The following is a 25,862-nucleotide window of genomic DNA, read 5'->3' as shown; positions in this document are numbered from 1 at the left end:
TGTGGCAGCCCCAGCCCTTCCCATGCCTCTGGCAGACATCACTATTCAATGGTCTCCTTCCTGTGCCCCTGGCAGACATCACCAGTCAATGGCTTCCTTCTTGTGCCCCTGGCAGACATCACCAATCAATGGCCTCCTTCCTGGCTGGGTCCTGAGGTGACCCCAGATGTTCCCACTCAGTGCCCAACAGTGACTCCCCACTTGCAGGGCTCCAAGGATTCTGAGCTCCCATGGGCTGTGAAGCCCTCAACCCCAGAGAGAAACCAGCCCTCCTTCCTACATTCCACCCCCACCCTTGATCCTGAACATTTAGTCAGGAATAGACACTGTCACTCATCCAATTGGGTGGTTTTAGAATTTTGCATTATTACTATTTTTTTTTTTTTCAGACAGGGTCTTGCTTTCTTGCCCAGGCTGGAGTACACTGGTGTGATCACAGCTCACTGCCTTGAACTCCTGAGCTCAAGGAATCCTCTTGCCTTAGCCTTCTAAGTAGCTAGGACTTAGGGGCCGGGTGCCACCATACCTGGCTAACTGTTTTATTTTAGAGATGGGGTCTTTCTGTGTTGTCCAGGCTGGTTTTAAACTCCTGGGCTCAAGCCATCCTCCAGTCTCTGCCTCCCAAAGTACTGGGATTACAGGCATGAGCAACAATGCCTGGATTTTAACTTTTTTTTTTTTACTAGGGTCCACAGGGGGCTGCCCCACATGGTGACTTCAGGTGTTGGCGGGAGGGTGTCACCTACCGTGCATGATGGCCAGGCTGCGGAGCTTGTGTAGTGCCTCGGGGGCTGCCGGGCTGTGGAGCAGGGTCAGCACGTAGGCAGTGAGGGCACAGCTGTAGGGGTCCGTGGCCAGGGGCATGCTGGACTCCAGAAAGCGCCTCGCCTTGGCGATGGCGCCCCTCTCCTCCTGCGGGGGGGGTGGGATGGGGAACCCTGGGAGGCTGCCCTGTCCTCATCCAACCCACCACACACAGGCTTCCCTGGGGAGAGCCCTGGATGGCTCCTTGTCTCTCTTTGCAACCATCTGTGGCTCCCACTTCCTGCAGACTCAGCTTTCAAACCCCATCTCCATTCTTTTACGTTCAAGCCCCCGATGAGGTCCGGCCAGAGTGCTTGTTTGTACAGCAAATGAGCACAGAGACATCCTGGGGAAGTGGGCAGAGCCCTGGCCACCCTGTCCCACCGTGCCCCAGCGCCAGGTCTTGGTTAAGACATCTGGCTTCCACCACCACCCTGCCCAGGCCCTCCTCATCCTCCAGGCCTCGTCACCTCCTTGGAGAAGCCCACCGACCCTGCTCACACCCCGGGAATGTGAGCTGCTGGAAGACGGGGACTGAGTCCATGTTCTGGCAATGAGCTCGGTTCAGAGAAGTTACCCGATAATATTGGTTAAATGGAAGAAATGAGTGAGCAGGAGCACGAGTGAATTTAAGAAATGAGCAAAGGTGTTCTGGCAGCCCCAGCTTTGGTAAATGTGAACGCAGAAAGAATGCCTTCCAAAACTTTAGATCCTTAGACCAGGACAAAGCATGGCAACTGTCCCCAAGGTGCGCCATTGTGATGTGCCACCTGGGGCATGTGCCAGGGATGAAAGGGGCAGATTAACCAGACCCCAGGCCTGGCCCACACAAGCCCATCGCCTGGGGGGATGGCGGTGGGGGGGGGCGCTGGATGCCATCCCAGAGGCAAGGGGCTACTCCAGGCCATGGGACCAGGAAGGGTCTCAAGGATGCTGCTGAGGCCACACCACACTGGGAGGACCCGGACACTTGGTGCAGGTGTAGCAGGTTGAATGGTGCCTGCCTCCCTCCTCCACGACAAGGTATGTTCCCCGGAACCTATAAATGTGATCTTATTTAGAAAAGGAGTCTTTGCAGATGTAATTAAGTTAAGAATCTTGAGATGAGGCCAGGCATGGTGGCTCACGCCTGTGATCCCACCACCTTGGGAAGCCGAGGTGGGAGGATCACTTGAGGCCAGGAGTTCAAGACCAGCCAGGCAACATAGCAAGACCCTGTCTCAAAAAAAAAAAAAAAAAAAAAAAAAAGAATTTAAAAATCATCAGCCAGGCGTGGTGGTGCATGCCTGGGGTCCCAGCCACGTGGGAGGCTGAGGTAGGAGGATCACTTCAGCCCAGGAGTTGGAGGTTACAGTGAGCTATGACTGTGCCACTGCACTCTTGCCTGGGCAAGAGAGCGAGACCCTGTCTCAAGAGTGTCACCCAGGCTGGAGTGCAGTGGTGTCATCAGAGCTCACTGCAACCTGGAACTCTGGGGCTCAAGTGATCCTCCTGCCTCAGCCTCCCGAGTAGCTGGGACTACAAGTGTGCACCACCACACCCGGCTAATTTTTCTATCTTTTATAGTGATGGGGTCTTGCTCTTGCTCAGGCTGGTCTCACACTCCTGGCCTCAAGGGATCCTCCTGCCTCAGCCTTCACGATCGCTAGGATTATAGGCGTGAGCCACTGCGCCTGGCTCCTTTTTCGTGTAATGTGGGTTTAATGATGTCCCCATAGTATAATAAAAAATATATATTTGGTCTTTGTCCACAGTTCCTGGCACAGGGTTCCTAAAACCCTTGGCACGGACATTAATAGGGTTGAAACAAGGGTCTTAAGACAGCACTTTGGAAGGTTGGTTGAACCAAAGGGACTGTCTAGGGTCCTTCAATATTTTAAAGGGCCCCAGACAAGTCTGCTATATTTACTCCAGTTTGTAAACATTTTAAAAACTGGAAGGCAGAGATTACAATGTGTAACCACACCTGGAATCATTGTGGGCAATAATCAGATTAATCAAGATAAAGAATGACAAAAGGGCCAAGGTCCCTTGGCTCAGCCCCCTGCTGTGAACTCAAAGCTTTCTGCTCACAAGCGGGAAATAAAGTCAAGGTGTGCAGAACAGTTTCCGGGATTCCCTAATGCAGGAGCCTTTAGATTAGCCCTGATGTGGGCTTTCAGTTAGACTGGGAGGATACCGCATGTGGGGCTGGGTGCTGTGGTCTGCAGGTGTGTCCACCCCCCACATTGCTATGCTGGAAACCCCAACCCCAAAGGTGATGGTGTCAGGAGGTGGAGCCTTCGGGAGGTGATTAGGTCACGAGGGTGAGGCCCTCCTTGATGGAATTAGTGCCCTTGTAAGAGGCCCCAGAGAGCTCCCTCATTCCCTCCACCACGTGAGGACACAGACAGAAGGCGGCCAGGCAGGAAGCACGCCTCACCAGACACCAAACCTGCCAGCACCTTGAACTTGGGACTCCCGGCCTCCAGAACTGTGAGAAATCACCTTCTCTTGTTATTAATAGTAAGCCACCCAGTCTATGGTATTTCGTTATAGCTGACTGAACAGACTAAGGCGATGGGTTTGGGGTGGAGGCTTGGATGAAAATTGCAGAAGTTGTGCCTCCTCTCCCCTGATCTACTATGGTAAAACCAGAACCTGCTGCTGAAGTCCTCGCCGAGGCTACAGGGGGGAATGTGAGGGCTGGTGGTATTAAGGTGAAAGTTTAGACCAAAACCGTATCCCTGAACCACCTGAGGTGAAGAGGTGCATCTCTTTTACCCGAACGTAGGATGGGGGTGCAGATTGTGTCTGACGGGCTTGTGTCCCCTACCTGGAGACGTCACACAGAGGCACAGAAATCTGCCCTCAAGCACCATTAATCAGAGATGTGCGATGAGGACCAGGAAGACCCCGGAGCCCACGCAGAGCAGGGTGGAAGCTGGAGAGCTGAGTGGAAGAATCTCCGGCCACAGCCCACGCCTGTGAGCACCTCCCAGCAACAACTGCTGGAACTTGGGACCGGAAAACGCCCACTTGTGCGCCAATTCCTGTCTTGCTATCAGACAGTCATCGAAACCACCCTCGTGACAGGACGTGAAATCATCTTGACAGCGGACACTCGTCATGTCTTGGAGGTCCCGAGGCCCAGGATCTGCCCCTCACCAGAACGTGAGACAACACAGGCCTTCCAAGTGTGCCCCTGCATAGAAAACGAAGGCTTCAGTTGCAAACGGGTTTATTTTAAGTACCAAACAAGGTCGTGTACAGAGTGCTCAAGTGTCCTGAGTTTCACCAACACGTCCCTGCAAGTCCCCGCTGGACGAGAGGCACAGCAGGCTCTCTGCTCGTCCGCTGGAAGGAAGGTCTTCGCTGGGGTTGGCGAACACGGCATGAGTGTGGCCTCCCGGGGCATGTGGCGCGTTGTCCTCAGGCGAGGGTGTGCCCTCAACTGCTCCCTGGGACTCCTCACGGGCGCTGTCTTCGCTGAAGTACCACTGGCTGGGGGTCGCCGGGCCCTGGGCCTCTTCCCAGACTCCCTGGTTTCTCAAGGCGGCCTCTTTGCTCGCCTGGGCAGAGAGTTCCCGCAGCTGGGCCAGGCTCCTGGGCAGGCGAGAGGAGGAGCGGAGGCCTCTCACTCCCAGCTGAGCGCCAGGTCACACAGCCCCTTCGCGGCCAGCGAGGGGCTGCGGCGTGGGGGGGAGGGATCTCCACGTCCCCCGTGTGCTCGGTGGCAGAGCGTGGGGGAGAGGATTGGTCTGAGAAGACTCCGTCAGGGACACTGCCAGGACGGAACCAGGCAGGCGTGAAAGAAGACTCACTGGGCCAGAAATACTCAGAGCGCATCAGCACGGTGCTGGCGCTGTGGTCTGAACGCTTGTCTCCTCCAAACTCATGCTGAGATGCAATCCCCACAGTGGCAGCACTGAGAGGTGGGGCCTTTAAGAGGTGACTGGGTCATGAGGGCTCTGCCATTCGTGAATTAAAGGATTAATTAATTATCCATTATCACGGGAGTGGGACTGGTGGCTTTATGAGAGACCTGAGCTGGCATCCTCAGCCCCCTCACCACGTGATGTCCTGCGTCACCACGAACAGACTCTGCAGAGTCCCCACCAGCAAGAAGGCCCTCGCCAGATGGGACCCTTCGACCTTGAACTTCTCAGTCTCCGGAACCGTAAGAAATAAATTCCTTGTCTTTACCAGTCACCCAGTTTCAGTTATCGTTAGAAGCAACAGAAAACCAAGACAGCTGGGCACGTCTGTCTCAGGAGCAGGCGGGACAGCGGTGAACAGGATGAAGTCCCTGCTTATGCCACTTACGTGGCAATGGAGCAGCGTGTGTGACACCTGCGTGTTTAACCCCTCAAACCCGTGACCCCTGCCATCTGTAAGCCTTTGGTGTGCCCTGATTCACCCTGCAGCCACCCACGGAAGACGTGCCACAGCAGGTGGCAGCTGTTTCTCATGAGTCCTTTCCAAATATTTTAGGCATCTCAGGAGACAGACTGAGCATCATAAGGAAGAGAAAACAAGATTCTTTTCTAGAAGAGGTCAAAAGCCCATAGGTAGAAATCTCCTGGGGGAGGTGAAAAGAGGGGGTCCTGAGGGGTTTCGGGGCGCTGTCACGGGCTGTGTCAGATCTAGGGCTGGTCCCACAAGGGTACGTGCTCCGTGACAGCCACTGAGCAGTCCCTTAGGATCTGTGTCTTTTCTGCGTGTGTTTATACTTCAATAAAGAGTTCAGAAACACCCTCCCAAACCCTAGCCCTGGAAGACACGCAGAACACGAACAGGGCTGATCCGAGGGCGCCTGTTCTGTGCCGGTTATTGCGGGGGCGAAGGGTGCGTGAGGGGCGAGGCCCTTTCTCTTCGGGCTGCTTGAGAACTTCTCGGATGTTCCAGAGCCGGTGTCAGTTCTCCCGCCATTCCCTCCCCTGCCTCGCCCGACCTTCGCGCTGTGACTCTGGGGCCCACCCTGCAACGTCTCTGACCCCCGAGGCACCAGCACCCCTGCGCCCCCAGAACCGACTCCAGAGCGGGGAGAAAGGGGACATAAGACGCGGCAGGTGCTCCTGGACTGAGACTTTCTCCACAACCCGGACGACAGCGACACCTGCTGGCTGTTCCCGCAGCGCGCACGGTCCGGGGAAAGAGCGGCTGGCTCAGGGAGCTGAGCCCCAGGGGGAGTCTGGAGCCACTCCAGACAGTGCAGCCCCCAGCGGCCCACGTCCTGCCCGGACGCAGTGCCACCTTGTTCTGAAAATATTTTCTGAGAGACCTTTGGAGCTCAAGGTCCTTTTTCACGGCCACGTCCTTGAGTTCGCCCAGCAAGTCCAGCACCTGCACGTTTGTTTCTGAATTGCCAACGCCAAGTTCTCTCAGGAGCTTCTGAGTGGTCTTCAATTCCGACTGCAGGGTGTCTGGGGCGGGGGAAAGCGGTCGTCAGTGATGGATTGCAAGGTGCCCAAAGCAACAGACGCACGAGTTGAGTAACCGACTAGATTTTTCTCACTCCAATACAATGCTCTGCTAGAGCTCACAGGCAAGAAGGGTAAGCAAAGCAAGACACTTGTGCATTGGTACCTTCTCTTTGTCCCTTGGCCAGAGATCATGGTGGCCGGAGATAGTGGGACATGCACGTCCACCAGGTGCTCATTCAAACAGACCTAGAATGCCACTCTGGGGTCCTCAACAGAAACCAATGCGAGATGCAGGAAAGGCCACACTGTGCCAGCCTCACTCGGGGTCTCCCAGCCAGGCCAGGAGCAACTTTAAAACTCCATCCTTTGCATTCCCTGATCCTGGCGCTCCTGCATCCCCTGAGCCGAGGGACACCTGCAACCCACGTACATACGCCAGGTGCATTAACACACCTCTCTCCCCTCTGACACACGCCATATCTAGGCCAGCTGTACATTAGGGTCACATTCCGGGAACCTAGGAGCCTCACAAATGGCATCTCCGTCCTGTTGTGGACTGAACCGTGTCCTCCAATGTTCCGGTCCTACTCTCAGCTACCTGTGAGTGTGACCTTAGCTGGGGACGGGGTCTCTGCGGATGTGACTGAGTTAAGGTGAGGTCATTAGGGTGGGCTCTAATCCAATAACCGGTGTCCTTACAAGACGGGGGGAATGTAGATAAAGACACGGAGGCAGAAGGCCACGTGACGACAGGGCAGAGACTGGAGTGATGCAGCCACAAGCCAGGGAACCGCCAAGGTCGGCGGCAACACCAGAAGCCAGGAGAGAGGCCTGGACTAGCTTCTCCCCGAGAGCCTGGAAGGACCCAGTCCTGCACCACCTTGACGTCAGACTCCGGCCTCCCGGACTGCGAGGGAATACACTTCTGTTCTTTTAAGTTACGCAGTCTGTGGCCGTCTGTCACGGCAGCCGCAGAAAATGCGTCAAGTCCCTAGTCCAGCTCCTGGCAGCGACCTAAGGGACGTAGTACGGACGGAGCCCACGAGTTACTGCTGCTGAAGTGACTGCGGTCGCCATAAAATCAGAAACCCAGACGCTGACAAGCATCCAATGAGGGCGGAGTTGTGTACACCCGTGTGACGAGTTATGTGCTCATTACACCCTTCTAATGACGACTTCCAACAAAGAAACGTGCGTGAAATAAGCGGAAAACCAGGACACGCGTGGCTCCATGTCAAGTCTGTTTACACAGACATTATGCTGCACCAACGATGGAAAGAAAACACTCCAATGGACAAACAGCGCTTATCCTGGAACCGTGACATTACCCACAATTGTCACTTTTTTCTTTACAACTTGGCTCACTTTCCAAAGTTCGATGTCATGCCTATACCATGTCACACTGGAGAAAGCTCGATTTATTGAAAACCACTTCTGTCCGAGGCTGCCAATCGAGCAGCACCCTTGGGACCCTGGACCGTGTTTTCATTCTGCTTCAGATGCGCTCCCGGCGGAGCTCGCAGGGAAGCCCACCTCTGGGTCTTAGATACCGGCCTCTCCTGCAACAGCCGCAAGCAAAACGTACTGAGATGACGCATGAGAGCTCCTCTCAGGAACACCCAGACTCCAGGGCAGCTGAAGTCGCGCTCTGGCAGGACCGCTGTTCTGAAGAGGGTTTTAGGATGGGGTGTGGCAGTTTTCACACTTGCCAAGGGCTTCCAGTGGGGACGAGGTGGGAAACCTGTGCACAGAAAGGACCTCACCGCTCTGCAGAGACGGCAAGCCAGGGCGGGCTGGTGGCCCTGTAGCCCCCTCCAGCCACCGACTGGCACGTGTAGGGCCCAGGGGACTGCAGGCTGCCCCCGCAAGAATGCCTTTCAGCAGGACAAGAGATCACGGTGAATCCCACAGGCCTGGGTTCAAATCCCAAAAGTCGCTTACTCAGGGCAAGACCCTGGAGGAACCACAGCCTGGCCAGTCCCCACCATCCTCTGCCACTAGACGGGGAAGAGGACACTTGTCAAAGTGACGTAAGGCCCATGGGAAGCGCTGACACGTGCTCCTCATCCCCGCAGCCTGCGCGGCACAGCCGGGACGTCCGTTTCCTACCTAGGAACTGCTGCCCGTCTCCCTCCAGGTGGACCGGCCTCACGGGCAGCTCCTGCCAGGTGGTGTCAGGGCTGTGGCGAACGTCTTGTACTGTTCCTTGACGCGTTCGGCCACTGCCTCAAAGGGACGGAGCATCTCCATCTGCAAGCAGGACGGAAGGGGGCCGTGGGAGGGGACCCTGCAGTCACCAGCCCGGAAGTTTAAGGGCTTAAGCAAGGTTAAGATACGGCTCTGCTCTTTCACGAGCCCCGAGGGGATCAGAGCTCAGGAGGCTTCTGAGAGTGTGAGGGGCGGGTGTGTGCTCCCCCCTCCCGGCAATGGCCCAGCAGACAGGAGGGCGGCCCAGGCTCCTCACCACGGACACGTGTCCCCTTCCAGTGTGTTCCGGGCCTGGGCCCTCCTGCCTTGGAGCACTCCATTTACGGGCCTGCCTTCCCAAGGCCAGCCTGGCACGGCCCACCCCCACCCCACACGTGCTGCCTGGGTCTTCACGGGCGTTTGTGACAATATACAGTTGACTCTTCAACAAATTGGGGGTTAGGGCTGTCACCTCCCTCCCCCGACCCATAGCAGTAGAAAATCCTATACAACTGTTTTTGTTTTGGAGACAGGGTCTCACTCTGTCACCTGGGCTACAGTACAATAACGCAACCATAGCTCACCGCAACTTCAAACTCCTGAGCTCAAGCGTTGCTCCTGCCTCAGACTCCCAAGTAGCTGGGACTACAAGTGCGCCACCACCATGCCCAGCTAATTTTTCCATTTTTTTGTAGAAATAGACCAGCTCTTGCTCAGGCTGGTCTTGAAATCCTGGCCTCAAGCAATCCTCCTGCCTTGGCCTCCCAAAGTGCTAGGATTACAGGCATGAGCCACCGTACCTGGCTGTGTGTAACTTTTAACTCCCCCTAAATTGAACTACTAATGGCCTACAGTTGACCAGAAGCCTTGCTGCTAACACAGTTGATTAGCACAATAGACCACTATCTACATATATTTCATACATTCATGATATACCTTCCTCTTAATTTTTTCAGTACCTCTAGGCCATAAGGTTTATCTATGAGGCTTTTCAAGTTGTTGCAAATCCCCAACAGATTTTCCAGTGTATTTATTGAAGACCGTCTGCTGATAAGTGGACGCACGTAGTCCTAACCCACGTTCAAGGTTCAACCGTAGTTGCTCACTTGAGCCTCTTTTCTTTTCCTTCCTCTGTGAGCTCCACAAGGTCAGGGGCCCCGGTCTCAGCCCAGGCCTGGCTGCAGGGCCACTCACGTGAACATGCTGGGCATTACGGGGTGAACTGTGCCCCCCAAATTCCTATCTGACGTCCCGACTCCCAGCACCTCAGGATGTGCCCTTATTCTGACACACGGTCTTTACAGGGTCATCAAGTTAGAGTGAGGTCACTAGGTGGGCCCTAACCCAGCATGACTGGTGTCCTGGGGGCAACCTGGACACAGACACACACAGGGAGGACACGCGAGGAGACACAGGGAGAAGATGACACAGACGACCGCCCACAAGCCAAGGAGAGGGGCCTGGGACAGATCACCCCCCGCCCCCCACGCCAAAGCCTTGACCTTGGACCTTCAGCCTCCGGAACGGCGAGACAATGAACCGCTGTGGTGCTTGTTACAGCAGCCGCAGGAAACCCACGCGCCGGGCACGGGGGCCCGTCCCCCTGGCTGGGCCTTTCTGGGTTCCCAGCGTTTGCTCCGTGTCCTTCCCCAACGTGGACACCTCTGTGCCAGTGCTGGCCACACGGTGCCAAGACTGACGTGTCTCCCACCAGCCCACTGACCCTCCAGGGCAGGCCCAGATCGTATCTTCCTGTCACCGCACACGATGGTGATCAGGAGGCGCTCAAGGAACATCTGCACAAGTGAGTTGAAGGCACCGGTCCCCTCCCTGGTTGGCACGTTACGTTGTAGCCTCATTCTCTGGGAAACTGTCATAGACCAACACCTGGACCACAGTGTGGGCGACACCAAAAGCCCAGCAAAGAGTGAGACGTGAGCGAGCAGTGACGTCCTACCACGAACGCCCCCTGAAATGGCGGGGGACGGCCCGCCAGGATGCTCAGCTCAGAGCCCCCGGTCACAGGTGTGGCTCACAGCCCACCTGGGCGTCAAGGGCCTCCTCCCGCTCCCGCTTCCTCTGACAGAGGAGAAGGCTGCGCTTCAGCTCTGGGTCTTTTTCTGTAGCTCCTCCTCCTCTTTGCACAGTTTTAATAAATGTTTTTCTGCTTCTTCTTCAAACTGGGCAAGACCCTTCTCCATCTGTTAAACGAGAAACGGAGGCTCAGGCTGGAGGGGACGCCCTCCCGGTGGTGCATCGGGGCCGCCTTGCACCACGTCACACGTGAGCAGGGAACTGTTCTCACCTTTACCGCCAGCAGCACCAGCAGCTGCGTCTGGGACTCCATCATCTCCCTCTCCTCGGACAAGCTCTTGAGAAGAGGAAAAAGACCCTTCAAGTTCCCGGGGAGCTGGGGTGAACCCAGCAGGGGCGGAACGTGACTCGTGTTTCCTGTGTTTAATTTGATAATTTGGGAACCCTCTATGGTACGCGGCCCCGCTGCTTCTATTTTCTCACGTGTTTCGTGTTTCCCAGCACCCTGTGAGCAGGAGGAGGGAGGTCTGGCCCTCCCACGGCACCGGGCAGGGGAAGGGGAGGGGGCAGCAGCCGGGCAAAGGACAGCTCAGAGCACCCAGCGACTCGGTGCTGTGCCGGCACCAGCCCTCACCCCTAGGTCCTGTCCTCACCCAGGTGAGGCCACAGCCCAGCTGTCCTCCTGCCAGGGGACGGGGCCTGGCCTCACGTCTTCCCTAGCACAGCATCGGCACAGAGAAGGCCGCAATCTCACGTTGGTTTCTACTGCTGTATGTGTACTTGGGGAAACATAGACTCTACAGATGATCCAAGAACGCTTGTGCTCTTAATTTTTATCCTAAGGGGCACGGCTGTCTTGTCTGCTCCAGGAGCCCTGGGGCCTCAGGTGACACCTGGCGGAGGGGAGGCGCAGAATCAGATTTATGCAAACTGAACGGCAACCCCTCCATCTCAGACACTTACTGGGCTCTTTTTCCGAGGGGCAGAAAATGACGTCAACTCCATTTTCTCTGACCTTGTTTTTTCTAATTGTGGAGTCTTTCTGACTGTACTTTTCTCTAAGATAAAGAGACAACAGAATCAAACCCTGTCTCAAAAATAAATACATACATAAAAGGGGCCTCAGGTAGCTCCTTTGTCACCTTCGTCCATGTGAGGACAGAGCAACAGATGGCTGTCCATGAACCAGGAAGCGGGCCCTCACCAGACGCCAAACCTGTCTCCACCTTGACCTTGAACTTCCCAGCCTCTAGAACTGTGAGCAATAAATGTTCATTGCTCCAGCCACCCAGTCTATGGGAACTTGTTACGGCAGCCTGAACTGATTAAGACAGCTTCAGTTCTTACCCACACACATGACTATACTTACATCTCACAAACCTTCTGCCAAGTCCCACATGGTGACTTTGTTTTTGTCCCCAGTTTTGGGGAAGCAGACGTAGCTTCCATTGTGGGACACTGCAGTGAGGCTGGTGCGGTCCAGAAAGGGGGCAGATTCCTGGGGTTTCTGAGCATTGGCGAGATCCCAGACTTTGAAAGATGAGGACTGCCAGGAAGCAGATGCCACCAAAGCCCCACCGCGGGCCAGCAGGCTCACAGGGGCCCCGACGCCTTCGAGGATATGCAGCAGGGTCCCCTGTTCCGACAGACTCCACACTTGAGGATAGAGAATAGGAGGGCAGATGTGACGTCTTCCCTACACAACTGTAGCTTGGAAACAGGCTTTATTAAGCCCATTTATCCACTTACGATGAATTTTTAGGCTGCGGCTCAAGGGACGTCACATCTCCCCAACCCCTTAAAGTTCCTCATGCCTCACTGATCAGCTACCGCAGCAGTTCCCAAAGCATGTCCCGGGGAACCCCTGGAGGGTACCCCTGGGCCCTTTTAGGGGGTCTGCAAGATCAAAACTATGTTCATAATAATTCTTTTTTTCTTTTTTATTTCTTTTTTTGTTCATAATGATTCTAAGATATTATTTGCCTTTTTCACTCTCTTCCTCTGACAAGTAAGTGGTGGAGTTTTCAGAAGCTACATGATGTAATATCACACCAAATATGAGAATGCAGAATCAAACATGAGAGTCCGTCTGTCTTCTGATAAGCCAAACATTAAAGAGATTTGCAAAAATGTGAAACATTACCACTCTTCCCATGAATTTTTCTTTTGGTTTTAAGAAACATATGGGTTTTTTTTTTAAATAAATGTATGTTACTATGTGAATATCATGTTAATTAATTAATGCATATTTGTGTATCCATAATGAAATATCCCTTTTCATTTTTAATATGGTACATATTACTAGATATAAAATGCAATGAGGGACCCTGGATTAGATCCTGGAGGACATTATGCCAGGAGGAATAGGCACCGAAAGACAAACACTGCGTGATCTCATTTATATGTGGAATCTAAAAAAGTTGAACTCACAGAAGCAGAGAGTGGAATGGTGGTTACCAGAGGCTGGGGTGAGAGGGGAGGTGGGGAGATGGTGGTCAAAGGGTGCAAAATTTCAGGTAGACAGGAGGAGTAAGTTCAACGGGTCTGTTGTACAATGTGGTAACTGTTATTATTAATAATAACAACATATTGCATACTGGAAACCACTGAGAGTAGATTTCGTGTTCCCACCACACACACAAAAATGAGAAGGATGTCAGCCGATGCATGTTAGTGAGCTGCATGGAGCCGTTCCACAACGTGTACATATTTCAAAACATCATTGTGGCACACCATAAATATATGCTTTTATTATATTTTTTGAGACAGCCTCACTCTGTCGCCCCAGGTAGAGGGCAGTGGCATTAACATAGCTCACTGCAACCTCCAACTCCTGGGCTCAAGCTCCTGCCTCAGCCTCCTGAGTAGCTGGGACTACAGGCACATGCCACCATGCTGGCTGGCTTTTAAAATTTTTAAAACAGAACGCCCAGCTAATTTTTCTATTTTTTGTAGAGACGAGGTCTGGCTCAGGCTGGTCTCAAACTCCTGACCTCAAGCCATCCTCTTGCCTCAGCCTCCTCGAGTGCTAGAATTACAGGGGCGAGCCACTGCACCCAGCCAAATATATATAATTTTTGTCAATTTCTTAAAAAGCTGGAAAAAAATAGCTCATAAGAAGGATAAATCAAACAAAAACAACAAGAAGACAAATACGTGTTTACATGTTATCTTAGGTCCCCCGAGCAGAGTAATCACTGACGCTGAAAGAAGCTGACACTTACTCGGGTCACTTCTCTGCAGGACGACACATTGCAGAGCATTTGTCATCATTTCCTATTGCTCAGTTCAACAATGACAGCTTTAAGAAAAACCATTTCTGATGTTACAGGGTTCTCTTAAATTGCTGCAAAGAAAGGCTTTTCTGTGACTGTGTTTTCATATAGCACATGGTCTGGTAAGAATTAGAACTGAGAAGCAACCACGCTTTAATCACATGGTACCCAATTGTGGCCTTGAAGAAGTTTCTCTGTAAAATATTCATCACGTCATCTTGCCTCCACTGCCGTTACCTTAACACTGCTAACGTGCTCGAAAGACCTCTCCTTCACGGAGTACATTCCCCCTTGCCTTCTTCCCCAAATACCGCATTCGTAACAGAACATCAATATTCTCAGACATGGTTTGGAAAAACACTATTTTACCTCAAGACAGTTTTTTGTTCACCACTACATTTCTTGTGTTCTGCATGATGCTCGATTCGTAGCAGTGTATCAATAAAAGTTTTCTTAGTGAATAGTCTAATTCATTGTGATATTTTGTGCTTATACGTAGGTGTAGGTGTGAACATCTGAATACACAATATATCATATGTGCACACTTGCAATACATTGGTCTATGTAGTTCCAGCAATGTGAATAAAATCTATACATGTCAGAAAATAATGGAATTTCAAATAGGCATCAATCACAATCTTAATATATAGTGAAAGAAAAACATATGAATGGATTTATGAATTCTATTGTTTGGGCATACAAGTTCCAGACAGTAACTAAGAAACCATCTAGGGAATATTAAAAATGTTTTTCATCTGAAATATAGTTCTCAAATTAATTTCTTAAATAAAAAGTGATACATAATTTTATCTACATCTCTATCTACATCTACAATTTATCTATTTAGTCTAAGAAGCTAATAGCGAGTAACAATTATTGGAGAAATGAGACAATCTGAAAGATCTTAGGAGAAAATCTAAAGAATAAACAATTTTTCAAAGAACAATGTGCCAGCATAGAAACTATGTTTTTCATTAGTGCTTTCAATCGTTAAATAAATTTTGAGTTATGATATATAATAAAAAAGTGAAAATACTTTTTCATTAACATAACCTTTTTCCTCTATGACCAGAGAAAGAAAGTAGGTAAAAATAGAGGTCAGAAGGTGACACTGGGAAGTGGTTTAGGTCCTGCTCCCTTTTATCTGAGTACCTGAGTATGCCAAGGATTTGGAGAATGAGTAAAGTGATACACGATGACGAGATAATCAAACCACCCTATTGTTCTTTTAAGAATATTGGAAGAAAACTCTGGAAACAACATCTGTCATTTGTTCCAGAATTGTTGAAAACAAATGACTGTGTAGATGTCTTTGAGTATATTTTATAAAATGTATTGAGATGAAGAGCTGTGTTCTACAATCTGAGAGAAATAATTATGGATTTTAGTGAAGTAAAGTGATGAATATAATGAAAATCAGCAGAATTCCATAACAGGGATGAAGTACAATCTTATTTTATTCCAATGTAAATTTAAGTTTTAAGTTTTAGATCTTTGTTTTTTGTTGTTGCTGTTAAAAATTTGGTTGGATGGGTAATTCTGTGTTTAGATGCATACGTTTTCCCTCAAACTGGGAAAGTAAACTTATTTTGCTTACAAAATTATGAAGTAGCAATGATATCTGAATGATTAGCAAGTATAATTTTATACATAAAATTATTTTTAAAGTTTTACAAGATTTTAAAATGTTATATTGTTAACAAATTAAGTTTCCTATGTGAGAAATTTCAATTATGCTATTTTAATTCAAATTTTTGAAAACTGAATATCTAATCACAAAAATAATATCTTTGGGATACTAACAAAGGCATGTTTAAAAGAACCTAAAGGAGGGAGAAAGTAATTGAAAGCAAAGTATTCTAAGGTCCTAGCATCACTGAAATCATTAAGAATTTACATTAATTTTGGTTAATTCTTGGATATAATTTGTGATAAATCAGGAACACAGAACTGTTAGTTGAAAGCAGGATACAAAATACAAGTTAATTTAATGAATGACAGAATCAAGTATGCATATGTATGTTTATTTATATGTATATATACTATATACATTATGTATATTGGAATTATTTATAATGTTTTATATATGTTATATACAATACAATCAGAACATTAATAAATCAGTAAAATAATAAAATTGATACTTATATCAAATATGCAAGCAGAGAACATTTAGAGTATTTCTATACAATATCAGAGATGTGGAAAAGTAATAGAGTTTTGGAAACATTATAATTTCAGTAAGTATTCAGTAGCATTTTAATGTATGATAAATATATTACAATGGATTTGATATTTTGCCATACCAGACCACTTAACATGTCACAAAACCCTGAAGTATATTAAAGATAGAAAACATCTCCAAAAAAGAACGTGCTAATTTCTTTTCAGACTTAATCTACTGTGTGACAAACCCATGTGAAAATATGCATAGAAGTTATAGCATTGGCTCGTGTGCGGATACAGGGCCTTTTACGTGAGGTGTTATGAGAAGATCAAGAAGGAAAAAGGAAGAAAGAAAGAATGTGAAATTAGTAAAAGATTGATGGATGAATAGAATGTTTCCAGGTAGACAAAAAGGGATTTTTGAGGCCAAGAGACCAAGATATTTAAGGCAAGGAAACAATATTTTGCATTTCAGAAACTACCAAGATTCTGGCGTAACTACAGTATCAAGTGCACTGAGCAAAGTAAAATAATAATAATACTACTAATAATAACAACAACAGCCAACATTGATCAAGGTTTTGGTATGTGCCAGGGACTTTTAGCCGTATATTCTACATGTAGTGTTAGATTTATTCTTTATAACAAACCTCTGATATATTATCCTTGTCTTAACCAAGAAATGAGTAATGAGTAAATGAGGTCAAGGTAACAATTTGGTATCATTTTAAACAAACATATTGTATTTGTTCAATATTCATTTAGTTGCAGCAGAGAAAAGTACATTATTAATAATAAACATTGTGCATTCATTCTTCATGTTCGAAATAAGAGCTCAGAAACACCTTTCCCTCAAGTGCTCCTCTTAGCTCAGCACCTTTGCGCGCGCCCCTTTCCTTACGGTCCGTGGTGTATTTCCCTTTGCTTGTATTTGCTTGCCGGTAAATATTTAATAACTGACTCTGGAAAAAATAGAAAAGAAAAGAAAGAAAGAAAACCCCCGATACCTCACGTCTGCTGACTTCTGTTGCGCAAATGCTACCACGGTTCAACTCCAACTACCAAGTGTGATGTCACCGCACACAGAGTTGGGAAGACGTGCGTGCACGCTGCACCAGCACCCGGGCCCCACAGCCCGGCCGCCACGTCTCTTCTCAGCTCTCGCTCTGAAGTGGGGTGCTCTTCCGGCCTGCGCTTCTTCACGTTATGTATCTTTCTAACGGTATTTTCCACACTCCGCAATAACTTTATTACATGTGTCGATCTTCTGTCTTTCTCACTCTCTGCAAGAATGTGCACTACAAGGACCTTCCATTAACTGTCGCGCCCGCTCCCTCCTTATGGGGGGGCTTGGTCCCCAGCCCCAGGGACTTCTCCCCGTCCCCCAGGCCCTGTGGGGCGCATGCAAAGTATGCGGTGGGGGTCTCGATGCCCCGCTGATCCTGCCTAGTCCCCCACGCTAGACCCCTGGGGAGCCTGGTCCCACGGTGGTCCCTAAGGAGGGGATGGCGTTCCCACGATGCGTACGCTATGCTGCTGCGCCCATGGGGCCCCGGTGTGCGGCTCAGATGGGGCGGTCTACGCCAGCGCCTGCTGCCTGCAGGAGGCCGCCTGCCGCAGTGCTGGGCACCTGGAGCCAGCGCCCCCCAGCCGCTGCACCCTCGGTGAGGACCCCACGTCCTCCCGCCCGGCCTCGGCCCCCGCCCGCCGTGCATCCATCCCTTCGTCCATCACCTCCCCACGACGTGGGCTCCTGGTTCCTTTCTGCCTGTTTGTCCCTCCCCGCCCCCAGGGCCCCGACTCCCCCAGTCCCTGCCCTGGTCTCCTGCCCCTCTCCCACTGATCCCTGTCCCCGCCTTGTGACGCCTCTCACCTCCCATGTTTGCTGCTCTGGGCCACATATCTCCTCCCGTCCCTGGGTCCCGCTGGGCTGCCTGCAGTCCCGATCCCCTCCCCCATAGCGCCCTTCCAGAGCAGCCGCTGCCGCCGGCCTCTGCGGCCTACACCCACCACGATGACCCAGGCCCTCTGGACTTGGGGCACCCGCAGCGGGATGTGAAGCTGAGCGGAGCCGGCCTTGAGGTGGTGGACTCGGACCCCCAGCAGGAAGGAGGGTGGGAGCACAGGTGAGAGCTGGGCCTACCCCCAACCTCCCACCTGCCCTGGCCCCAGACAGGCAGCGGGAGCCACTCAAAGGGAGGGGTCAGCCTTGGAGTTTCTGGGGGGATCCGGTTTCCCTCCACCACGCAGCCCTTCCCCAACACACATTGGGGAACAGCCCCGTGGGGGACAGGAGCCGCGAGCCTGAACCTTCCTGAGGGCTTGACCCGGGGACAGACCCATCCCAGGAGGGCCAGTGAGCCAGTGACCCACAGCTAGGCCCAAGCCGAGCCCCAGTGGCCTCAGGGCCACTCACCTCCACAGGGATGTCCACGAGGCCAAACTGGCTGTTGAAGTCGGGCGAGGAACTGAGGAACAGGCCCACGATAGCCAGGAGTGACACCAGGAGGCTCCACACCAGGGGCTTGTTTTCAGGAAGGCTCTCCATGAAGGGCGGGCCCTGCGGGGATGGACAGCTGGCTGTGTGTGGTGGGTGACCGGTGGGCAGGCGGGGGGTGCTGTGGGCGGGGAGCCAGGCCTCACCTTGTAGTTGATGGCAAACGTGGCCATCTGCACGGCCATGGCCATGATGTAAAGGGTGCCGTTGACCAGGCTTGGCTCAAACTCCTTGTACAGGTCCACAAACTGCTCTTGCCTGCAGGGATGCATGGGGGTCAGGGCTCCCTCTCTTGCTCACACACCCTCTATGGCTCCCTGCTGCCCTGGCACAGAGCCAGGCCCCTGCTTGGCTGACCACACTGGCCTGGCCTTGTGTCCCTCCCTGGCCCAGACGACCCACAGGCCCTCCCGTCAGTGTCTGGGCATTCATCCTCCTGCCATTCCTGACTGCAGGGGCATTACCTCTTGGGGGGTGGCACTCACTTCTCAGGGCTCCGGGCCTGGGCCTCCCTGTACAGGTAGACAAGGCTCAGGAAGTGCCCCCAAAGATGACGTGGAGCCGGCAGTCAGCCTGGAGGTCCAGCACCTGGTCTGGGCTGAGGTCTTCGATTGGCTCCTGGGGAGGAAGGTGGTGACCCTGGATGGCCGGGGCCACTCTGCCTCCTTCTCCAGCCCTGGAGAGCTGGCCCTGCGGCTGCGATGAGCCAGCCTGACCTCATGGGGCTCCCTGCCCGACCCGGATATCCCACCCAGATCTCAGGCCCCGCCCTCACCAGGGCGGCATCCCGTCTCCTCTCGCCCTGCACTTGCAGTTCCCACTCCCTGTGACCCCACCACACCCGCCTCTCCCAGGACTCACCCCCTTCTCTCAGTCCACCTTGCTCTGACACCCCCGGGCACCCACAGATACCCTGGCTGCCCTTGGCTTCTCTCACCTCCTTCCTTCCCACCACCTCCCAGCTCCTCCTGTCCACGGCACTCACCCGAGTCCACCCGCCTCCACCATCTACACCTGGGTGGGATCCTGGCCCAGCCACTGGCCCGCCCTCTCCGGGCCTGTTTCCTCCTGAGTAGCTTGAGGACCCCCACCTCCTGCTACCCACCTTCATCTGCGGCACCGACTCCCCCGTGAGCAAGGCCCGGTCCATGATGCAGCGGCCCCGCAGCAGCAGCAGACTGAGAAGCTTCCTTGGGCTCCTGCGGAGCAGAGGGCTGTGGGCGGGCAGCACGTCTGCCCCAGGTGAGGCCCGGATGAGGAGGAGCCTGAAGGCTTGCCCAGGTGCCCCACACCCACCCACGGCCGCTCGGTTTCCGGGGGGGTCTGCCGTGCCCTGAGTGGAGCTGTCAGGGTGGGGCCTCCACCCCCGAGAGGCCTTGCACCAGGAACAGGATGTGGGGTCTGGTCGCTTGCAGGGCCGAGATGGTGGTGCCCGACTTCTCGGAGCTTTCCAAGGAGAGAGCCACAGCCCCGTTCTTCGTGTTTCAGGTAAAGCGGCAGCTCTGGCCATTCTCATTTCCTTCCTTGGGGCTTTCACAGCCGGGGCAAACCTGTCTGCCACTTCCAAACCCCCCAAACCTGTCCCTGTCCTCGTGCGTCAGAGCCTGTGGGCAGAAGAGGCTCGGGGGGACAGGACGGGTGGGGTGGGGACAGACAGGCTGATGTCCCACAGGTGTTCTGTGTGGGACTCTGGTGCCTGGACGAGTACTGGTACTACAGCGTCTTCACGCTGTCCATGCTGGTGGCGTTTGCGGCCTCCCTGGTGCAGCAGCAGATGCGGAACATGTCGGAGATCCGGAGGATGGGCAACAAGCCCCGCGTGATCCAGGTGCGCGTGGCGGGGAGAGTCCTGCCCAGTCTGGGGGTGGGCACAGCGCAGGCACGTCTTCCGCGGTGACATTGCCGCCCCTCACCGCCCGGGTCTACCGAAGCCACAAGTGGAGGCCCATCGCCAGCGACGAGATTGTTCCCGGGGACATCGTCTCCATCGGTGAGGCCCCGTTCCACTCCATCCAGGTGGGAGCCCTGCCTCCGGGCCTCTGGCCAACCCTCCTGCCCTGCCCCGCAGGCCGCTTGTTGCTGTCATCCTCAGGGTCGCCCAGCGTCCGCGCCCGGCCCGCTCCTCCCCGCCGACGGAGCGGGCGTGGAGAGGCACCTGCCTGCGCCGAGGGCGGAGAAGGACGTCCCGGAACCCTCCTCGCGTGCTCCGCGGCTGCTGTCTCGGCCCGGCGGGCAGCGCGCGGGGGCCCCGGGGCAGCCAGCGGAGAGCCGGGCCATCCCGCGCCGCAGCCGCCACCTGCCGGCGACGCCCACGGCCCCAGAGACTTCCCCAGCCGCGGCGCGTGGGTCTCGCCGGCGACATCGCCTGCTGAGGTGCAGCGCGGGCACTGACGGTTGACTTGGCCGTTACTGGTCTGACCGGCACGAAGGTGCGGAGCTTGCTCCTTGCGGGTGTCGGCCAGACCGGGTTGCCAGCCTTGGGCTACGGAGGCGGAGGAAACGCGAGGAGGAGCTGAGGTGTCCGCGGACCCGGAAGGCTCCACCGGAAAGAAGCTTTCGGCTTGAGCGGCAGGATGGGGTCCACCTCCTCTGTCCTTGCCCCTGCCCCTGCCCCTGCCCCTCCCCCTGCCCCTGCCCTTGTCCCTGCCCCTGCCCCTCCTCCTCCCCCTGCCCCTGCCCCTGCCCCTGTCCCTGCCCCTGTCCCTGCCCCTGCCCCTGCCCCTTCCAGGGCGACCCACCTTCCCCCGACTGAGACGTGTGACTTCGCATTCTTAACCCGAGGATATGACCATGACCTCCGGTTGAAAGAGATGGGGAAGTTCCACAGAGCTGCCTACCGGCACAAACTCCGGAAAGTGCAGAAGATCCTTTACCACAACAGAGACTTGCTGAATGAGACAGACACGAAGCACAGGTGATAGGAACCGTGAGCCCGGGGCTGGGAGCGGGCCGGGGGCGTGTGGGAGCCCGAGCCCTCCTGTCGCCCAAGGGGCTCGGCTTTCTCCCCTCCGCGGGCTCCTGAGCACCTGGGATGAGGAAACCCTGGAGGGGTCCTGCTCCCAGGCGCCCTTTTTTTTTTTTCTATTTTTTAAATTTCAGCTCATTATGGGGGTACAAAAGTTCAGGTTATATATATTGCCTATGCCTCCCCATCCCCCCGAGTCTGAGGTTCAAGTGTGTCCATTCCCTAGACAGTGAACATTGCACTCATCATGTAGATATGCACCCATCCCCTCCCCCCACCCCATCCCCCCAGAGTCAGAACTTCAAGCGTGTCCATTCCCATTCCCCAGGCAGTGTGCATCGCACTCATCAAGTAGGTATACACCCATCCCTTCCCCCCAGCCCCCACCTCTGTCCGATACCCAATTGGTGTTATTCCCAAATGTGCACTCAGGGAAGCCAGTTTGCTGGTGAGTATATGTGGTGCTTATTTTTCCATTCTTGGGATACTTCACTTAATAGAATGGGTTCCAGCTCTCTCCAGGAGAACCAAAGAGATGCCATATCGCCATTATTTCTAATAGCTGAGTAATATTCCATAGTAGTCCCAAAACACATGTTGGCGCGGATGTAGAGAGACAGGAACACTCATACACTGCTGGTGGGACTGTAAACTAGTGCAGCCCCTGTGGAAGCAATGTGGAGATACCTTAAACAGATTCAAGTAGACCTACCATTCGATCCAGCAATCCCATTATTGGGCATCTACCCAGAAGAACAAAAGTCATTCTATAAAAAAGACACCTGCACTCGAATGTTTATAGCAGCACAATTCACAATCGCAAAGATGTGGAAACAACCCAAATGCCCATCAATTCATGAATGCATTAGCAAAATGTGGTATAAGTCTTCAATACTAATATTAGTCATTGGGAATATCTGATTTACGTACGTTCTATAAGTCCAAGTACTGAACAAAATAAACCATACCTATTCATTTGAATCCTGCATTTCCTTTGGTTTAAAGTTCTTTGAAAATCAAATTAAGAATTAACTTTGTTTCAAAAATGCACTGTTGTTATTTCAGCCCTCTTTTTTCATAGTATGTTTACGGTGGAAAGTAAAAACTAAAATGTCTTTAAATGCTAATCATATGAAAAGAACTGCCAGAGACCTGTTCTATATACCAAAGTTCATTTAATGTAAGTCATCATGGATTGTGTGATGCCCCATTATCTTATGTATCAATAAGATAATTAAAATGCTGCCAATTATAGTTATAATAAATCATGAATTACAAGTGGCATTCCAATGTCAGAGGTGTTAAAATGTGAAAAAAATGAGTTTCTTAGAATCACTGAAATACGGTTGAATCTCTCATCTTTCAAACTTACCACAAGGTAGGTATTATTGTATCATTTTTACTTAATCAGAATGTCATCATCATTAGGTAGTAGTCATGGTAATCGTTATAATATCTAACAATTATTGAGCTGTTATTTGTGCTGGGAACTCTTCAAAACACTTAGCATAGATTCTCACGTAAGCATCACAGTGGTATCCTGGGAGGTGTCCCCACTCTTCTCATTTTCATTTTAGTAGTGAGGAAACTGAGGCACAGAAAAGCTAAGTCATAGCCAGTTAAGTGACAGCTTAAAGGAGGATTCAAACCCAAGTTGAAATGAACCCAAAGGTCAATGTCTCTGTATGCCGATAGGCTGCTCTTTCATTAATGCAGTGAGTACTAAGAGCGAAGACATATTCTGCCTTCACAAGAAAATTAAAGATTTGTTTTGAAAACAGATGGACTACCATGAGATTTAATGTTTGCAATTACATAAATATGTTTTGAGATGGTGAACTACAATTTTCTAAAAAGTCCTCTCGCCTTCCTAGGACTGCTCTCCATTTGGCCTCTGCCAGCAGAGATGCACAGGTGGTAACTTTCCTGCTGCACAAAGACTGTGACCTTAACCCCCGTGACGGCAAAAACAGGACACCTCTGATAAAGGTATATAGCTGCCAACTATTTCAGCATGAGATGGGTTTTGTTTAAACCCATAGGATAAAAATGAATTTATCTCATTGAAATATAACTCATAAGTGAAACCTGTGAAATGTTTATATTGAATTTCTAGAGTTTACAATCTATTTCTTGGTCTAACACTGACAGGCTGTACAATGCCAGGCACAGGAATGTGTCATTCTGCTCTTAGAACATGGTGCCGATCCCAATGTTGTGGATGACTACGGCAACACTGCTCTCCACTATGCTGCCTATAATGGGGATTTATCAATAGCAGCAAAACTATGTGCTCATGGTGCCACTCTGGAAATGACAAACAAGGTATTTATTTTCGAACTATTGGAAATGCCTTTGTTTTAACATTGACATAATGTAAGGGTCAATTTTCCATGTTTGGAAGTTCAAGCATTCCCTGAATGAAAATATTTTGAAATACCTTAATTGTCTAAGGTTTTACTTGAAATATTGATACTTTTAAAGAAGCATTAGAGGGTACAGCTTCTTTTATGCATTTAGGGTAAATATTTGTGCTAACACTAAAAGTAAAATTTTTTTTCAAATTCTTTTCCCACCAAGTTTTTGTTTGTTTGTTTTCTCATTAGTGTAAAACAACATGGCAAAGCAAATTGACCCTGGAAATGGGCTCTATCATAAAACTTGAACAAAAGAAATGCATTTCACAGAAATGGAAATCTTGCTGTTGAGAAGTTCGTAAAAAACTAGTTGCTATGAACATGGTTTACCTCTCGGTGGCAAGGCTAAAAAGGGAACAATGGACAGGGAGAAGGAGAGCTACCAGAAATATGCAGGCCAATTTGACAATTATGTAACTCAGGGAAAACACCAAGAAGAGGTTTTTTTATGTTTAGACCAGGAGCTCTTCAGCTGTGGGGATGATAATTCTCAGGTAGAGTGTTAGTGAGTGGTCAGCCTGCCAAGCCATCAATTGTAGGAGGACTCTGAGGAAAGCAGATTGGTGGTGAGTAGGTGGGAATGAAGTGGGCAAGAAGAGGGAAGAATAAATTTTTATTTTTATTTCAGCATATTATGGAGGTACAAAAGTTTAGGTTATGCATATTGCCCTTGTCCCCCGGCCCCCCCCCCACCAGAATCAGAGCCTCAAGCGTGTCCATCCCCTAGATGGTGCCCATCGCACTCATTCTGTATGTATACACCCATCCCCTCCCCCACCCACATCTGCCTGACAGCCGATCAATGTTATTCCTAAATGTGCTCTTAGGTGATGATCAGTGAAACCAATCTGATGGTGAGTCCACATGGTGCTTATTTTTCCATTCTTGGGATACTTCACTTAGTAGAATGGGTTCCAGCTCTATCCAGGAAAATACAAGAGGTGCTAGATCACCATTATTTCTTATAGCTGAATAGTACTCCATGGTATACATATACCACATTTTATTAATCCACTCATGTATTGATGGGCACTTGGGTTGTTTCCACATCTTCACCATTGTGAATTGTGCTGCTATAAACATTCAGGTGCAGATGTCTTTGTTATAGAATGTATTTTGTTCTTTTGGGTAGATGCCCAATAATGGGATTGCTGGATCGAATGGTGGGTCTACTTGTATCCGTTTTAGGTATCTCCATATTGCTTTCCACAGAGGTTGCGCTAGTTTGCAGTCCCACCAGCAATGTAGGAGTGTTCCTGTCTCTCCGCATCCACGCCAACATTTATTGTTTTGGGATTTTTTGATAAAGGCCATTCTCACTGGAGTTAAGTGATAGCTCCTTGCGGTTTTGATTTGCATTTCCCTGATGATTAGAGATGTTGAGTACTTTTTCATATGTTTCTTGGCCATTCTTGTGTCTTCTTTTGAAAAATTTCTATTCATGTCCTTTGCCCACTTTTTGATAGGTTATCTTTATTTACAATATATAGCCTATATTTTATATTATTCCCTTAGTAATAGGGTTGAGTCTTAGAATTCAGAAGATGGCTTTTTAAAAACTCTTTTTTCTTAATATATACCATAAATAATCGTCTTCCTATTAGACTGCCTATAAGCCTTTTTCGGTTAATCAGGGTTATGGTAGGATTGGTTATGCAGATTGTAGATGACGTTATATGTTTCTTCTCAGCATCGTCCCTTAAAAATGCAAGTAATTTAGTGCCTTTACTTATGCTAGAAATAATTCATATAGGCAGTAGCAGAACTTTTATTAAGAAACCATTATATTTCTATTTCTGATTCATATTTTGCCTAAAATAAAAATAGTTTTAAGTAACAACTAAAAGGGAAACCAGAATGAAAATGGATTAAAAAGGTAGATCTGCATTAGGGTCCCAGGATTACCATTATCATTGAGAATAAAATTTCATACTGAGTTTTTTAACAGCTGAGATAAAAATCTGTGATCTTGTAATAGGAGAAATTCCACGGACCATTTAATAATAAGCAATCAAAGTTCATTTGAAGCCTGTCTCCTTTAATTCAAAGCCCATTTCCTTAATGACCCACTTGAGCAGGAGTGGCAGACATTGGCATCTGGGATCTTGTCAC

General features: G+C 50.7%; 1 protein-coding gene and 1 pseudogene across 1 annotated transcript; one reads left to right on the top strand and one right to left on the bottom strand.

Annotated features, from left to right (window-relative positions):
• Nucleotides 1-4,061: 4,061 nt before the first annotated feature.
• On the bottom strand, nt 4,062-11,450 carry LOC138379665 (HAUS augmin-like complex subunit 8; annotated as a pseudogene).
• Nucleotides 11,451-19,516: 8,066 nt separating this feature from the next.
• LOC138379664 (collagen alpha-2(IX) chain-like) lies at nt 19,517-20,941 on the top strand. The gene is made up of 4 exons (XM_069464810.1): nt 19,517-19,610; nt 19,719-19,856; nt 20,041-20,358; nt 20,437-20,941. Exons 1-4 carry the CDS (start codon nt 19,517-19,519, stop codon nt 20,757-20,759), a joined length of 873 nt encoding a protein of 290 aa, XP_069320911.1. The 3' UTR covers nt 20,760-20,941.
• Nucleotides 20,942-25,862: the final 4,921 nt, after the last annotated feature.

Source organism: Eulemur rufifrons, unplaced genomic scaffold (genome assembly GCF_041146395.1).
Source record: "Eulemur rufifrons isolate Redbay unplaced genomic scaffold, OSU_ERuf_1 scaffold_114, whole genome shotgun sequence".
Lineage (NCBI taxonomy): Eukaryota > Metazoa > Chordata > Mammalia > Primates > Lemuridae > Eulemur > Eulemur rufifrons.
Note: the sequence above shows the minus strand (reverse complement) of the source record. Positions and strands in the feature narration are given on the sequence as shown.

Excerpts from the sequence above, each read along its gene's own strand:
- LOC138379664 (XM_069464810.1), top strand. The coding sequence starts at position 19,517 with ATGATGCAGCGGCCCCGCAGCAGCAGCAGACTGAGAAGCTTCCTTGGG. Across the intron at positions 19,611-19,718 it reads GGGCAGCACGTCTGCCCCAG|GGTGGGGCCTCCACCCCCGA; the intron begins GTGAGGCCCGGA and ends TGGAGCTGTCAG. Across the intron at positions 20,359-20,436 it reads CGGGGACATCGTCTCCATCG|GCCGCTTGTTGCTGTCATCC; the intron begins GTGAGGCCCCGT and ends CCTGCCCCGCAG.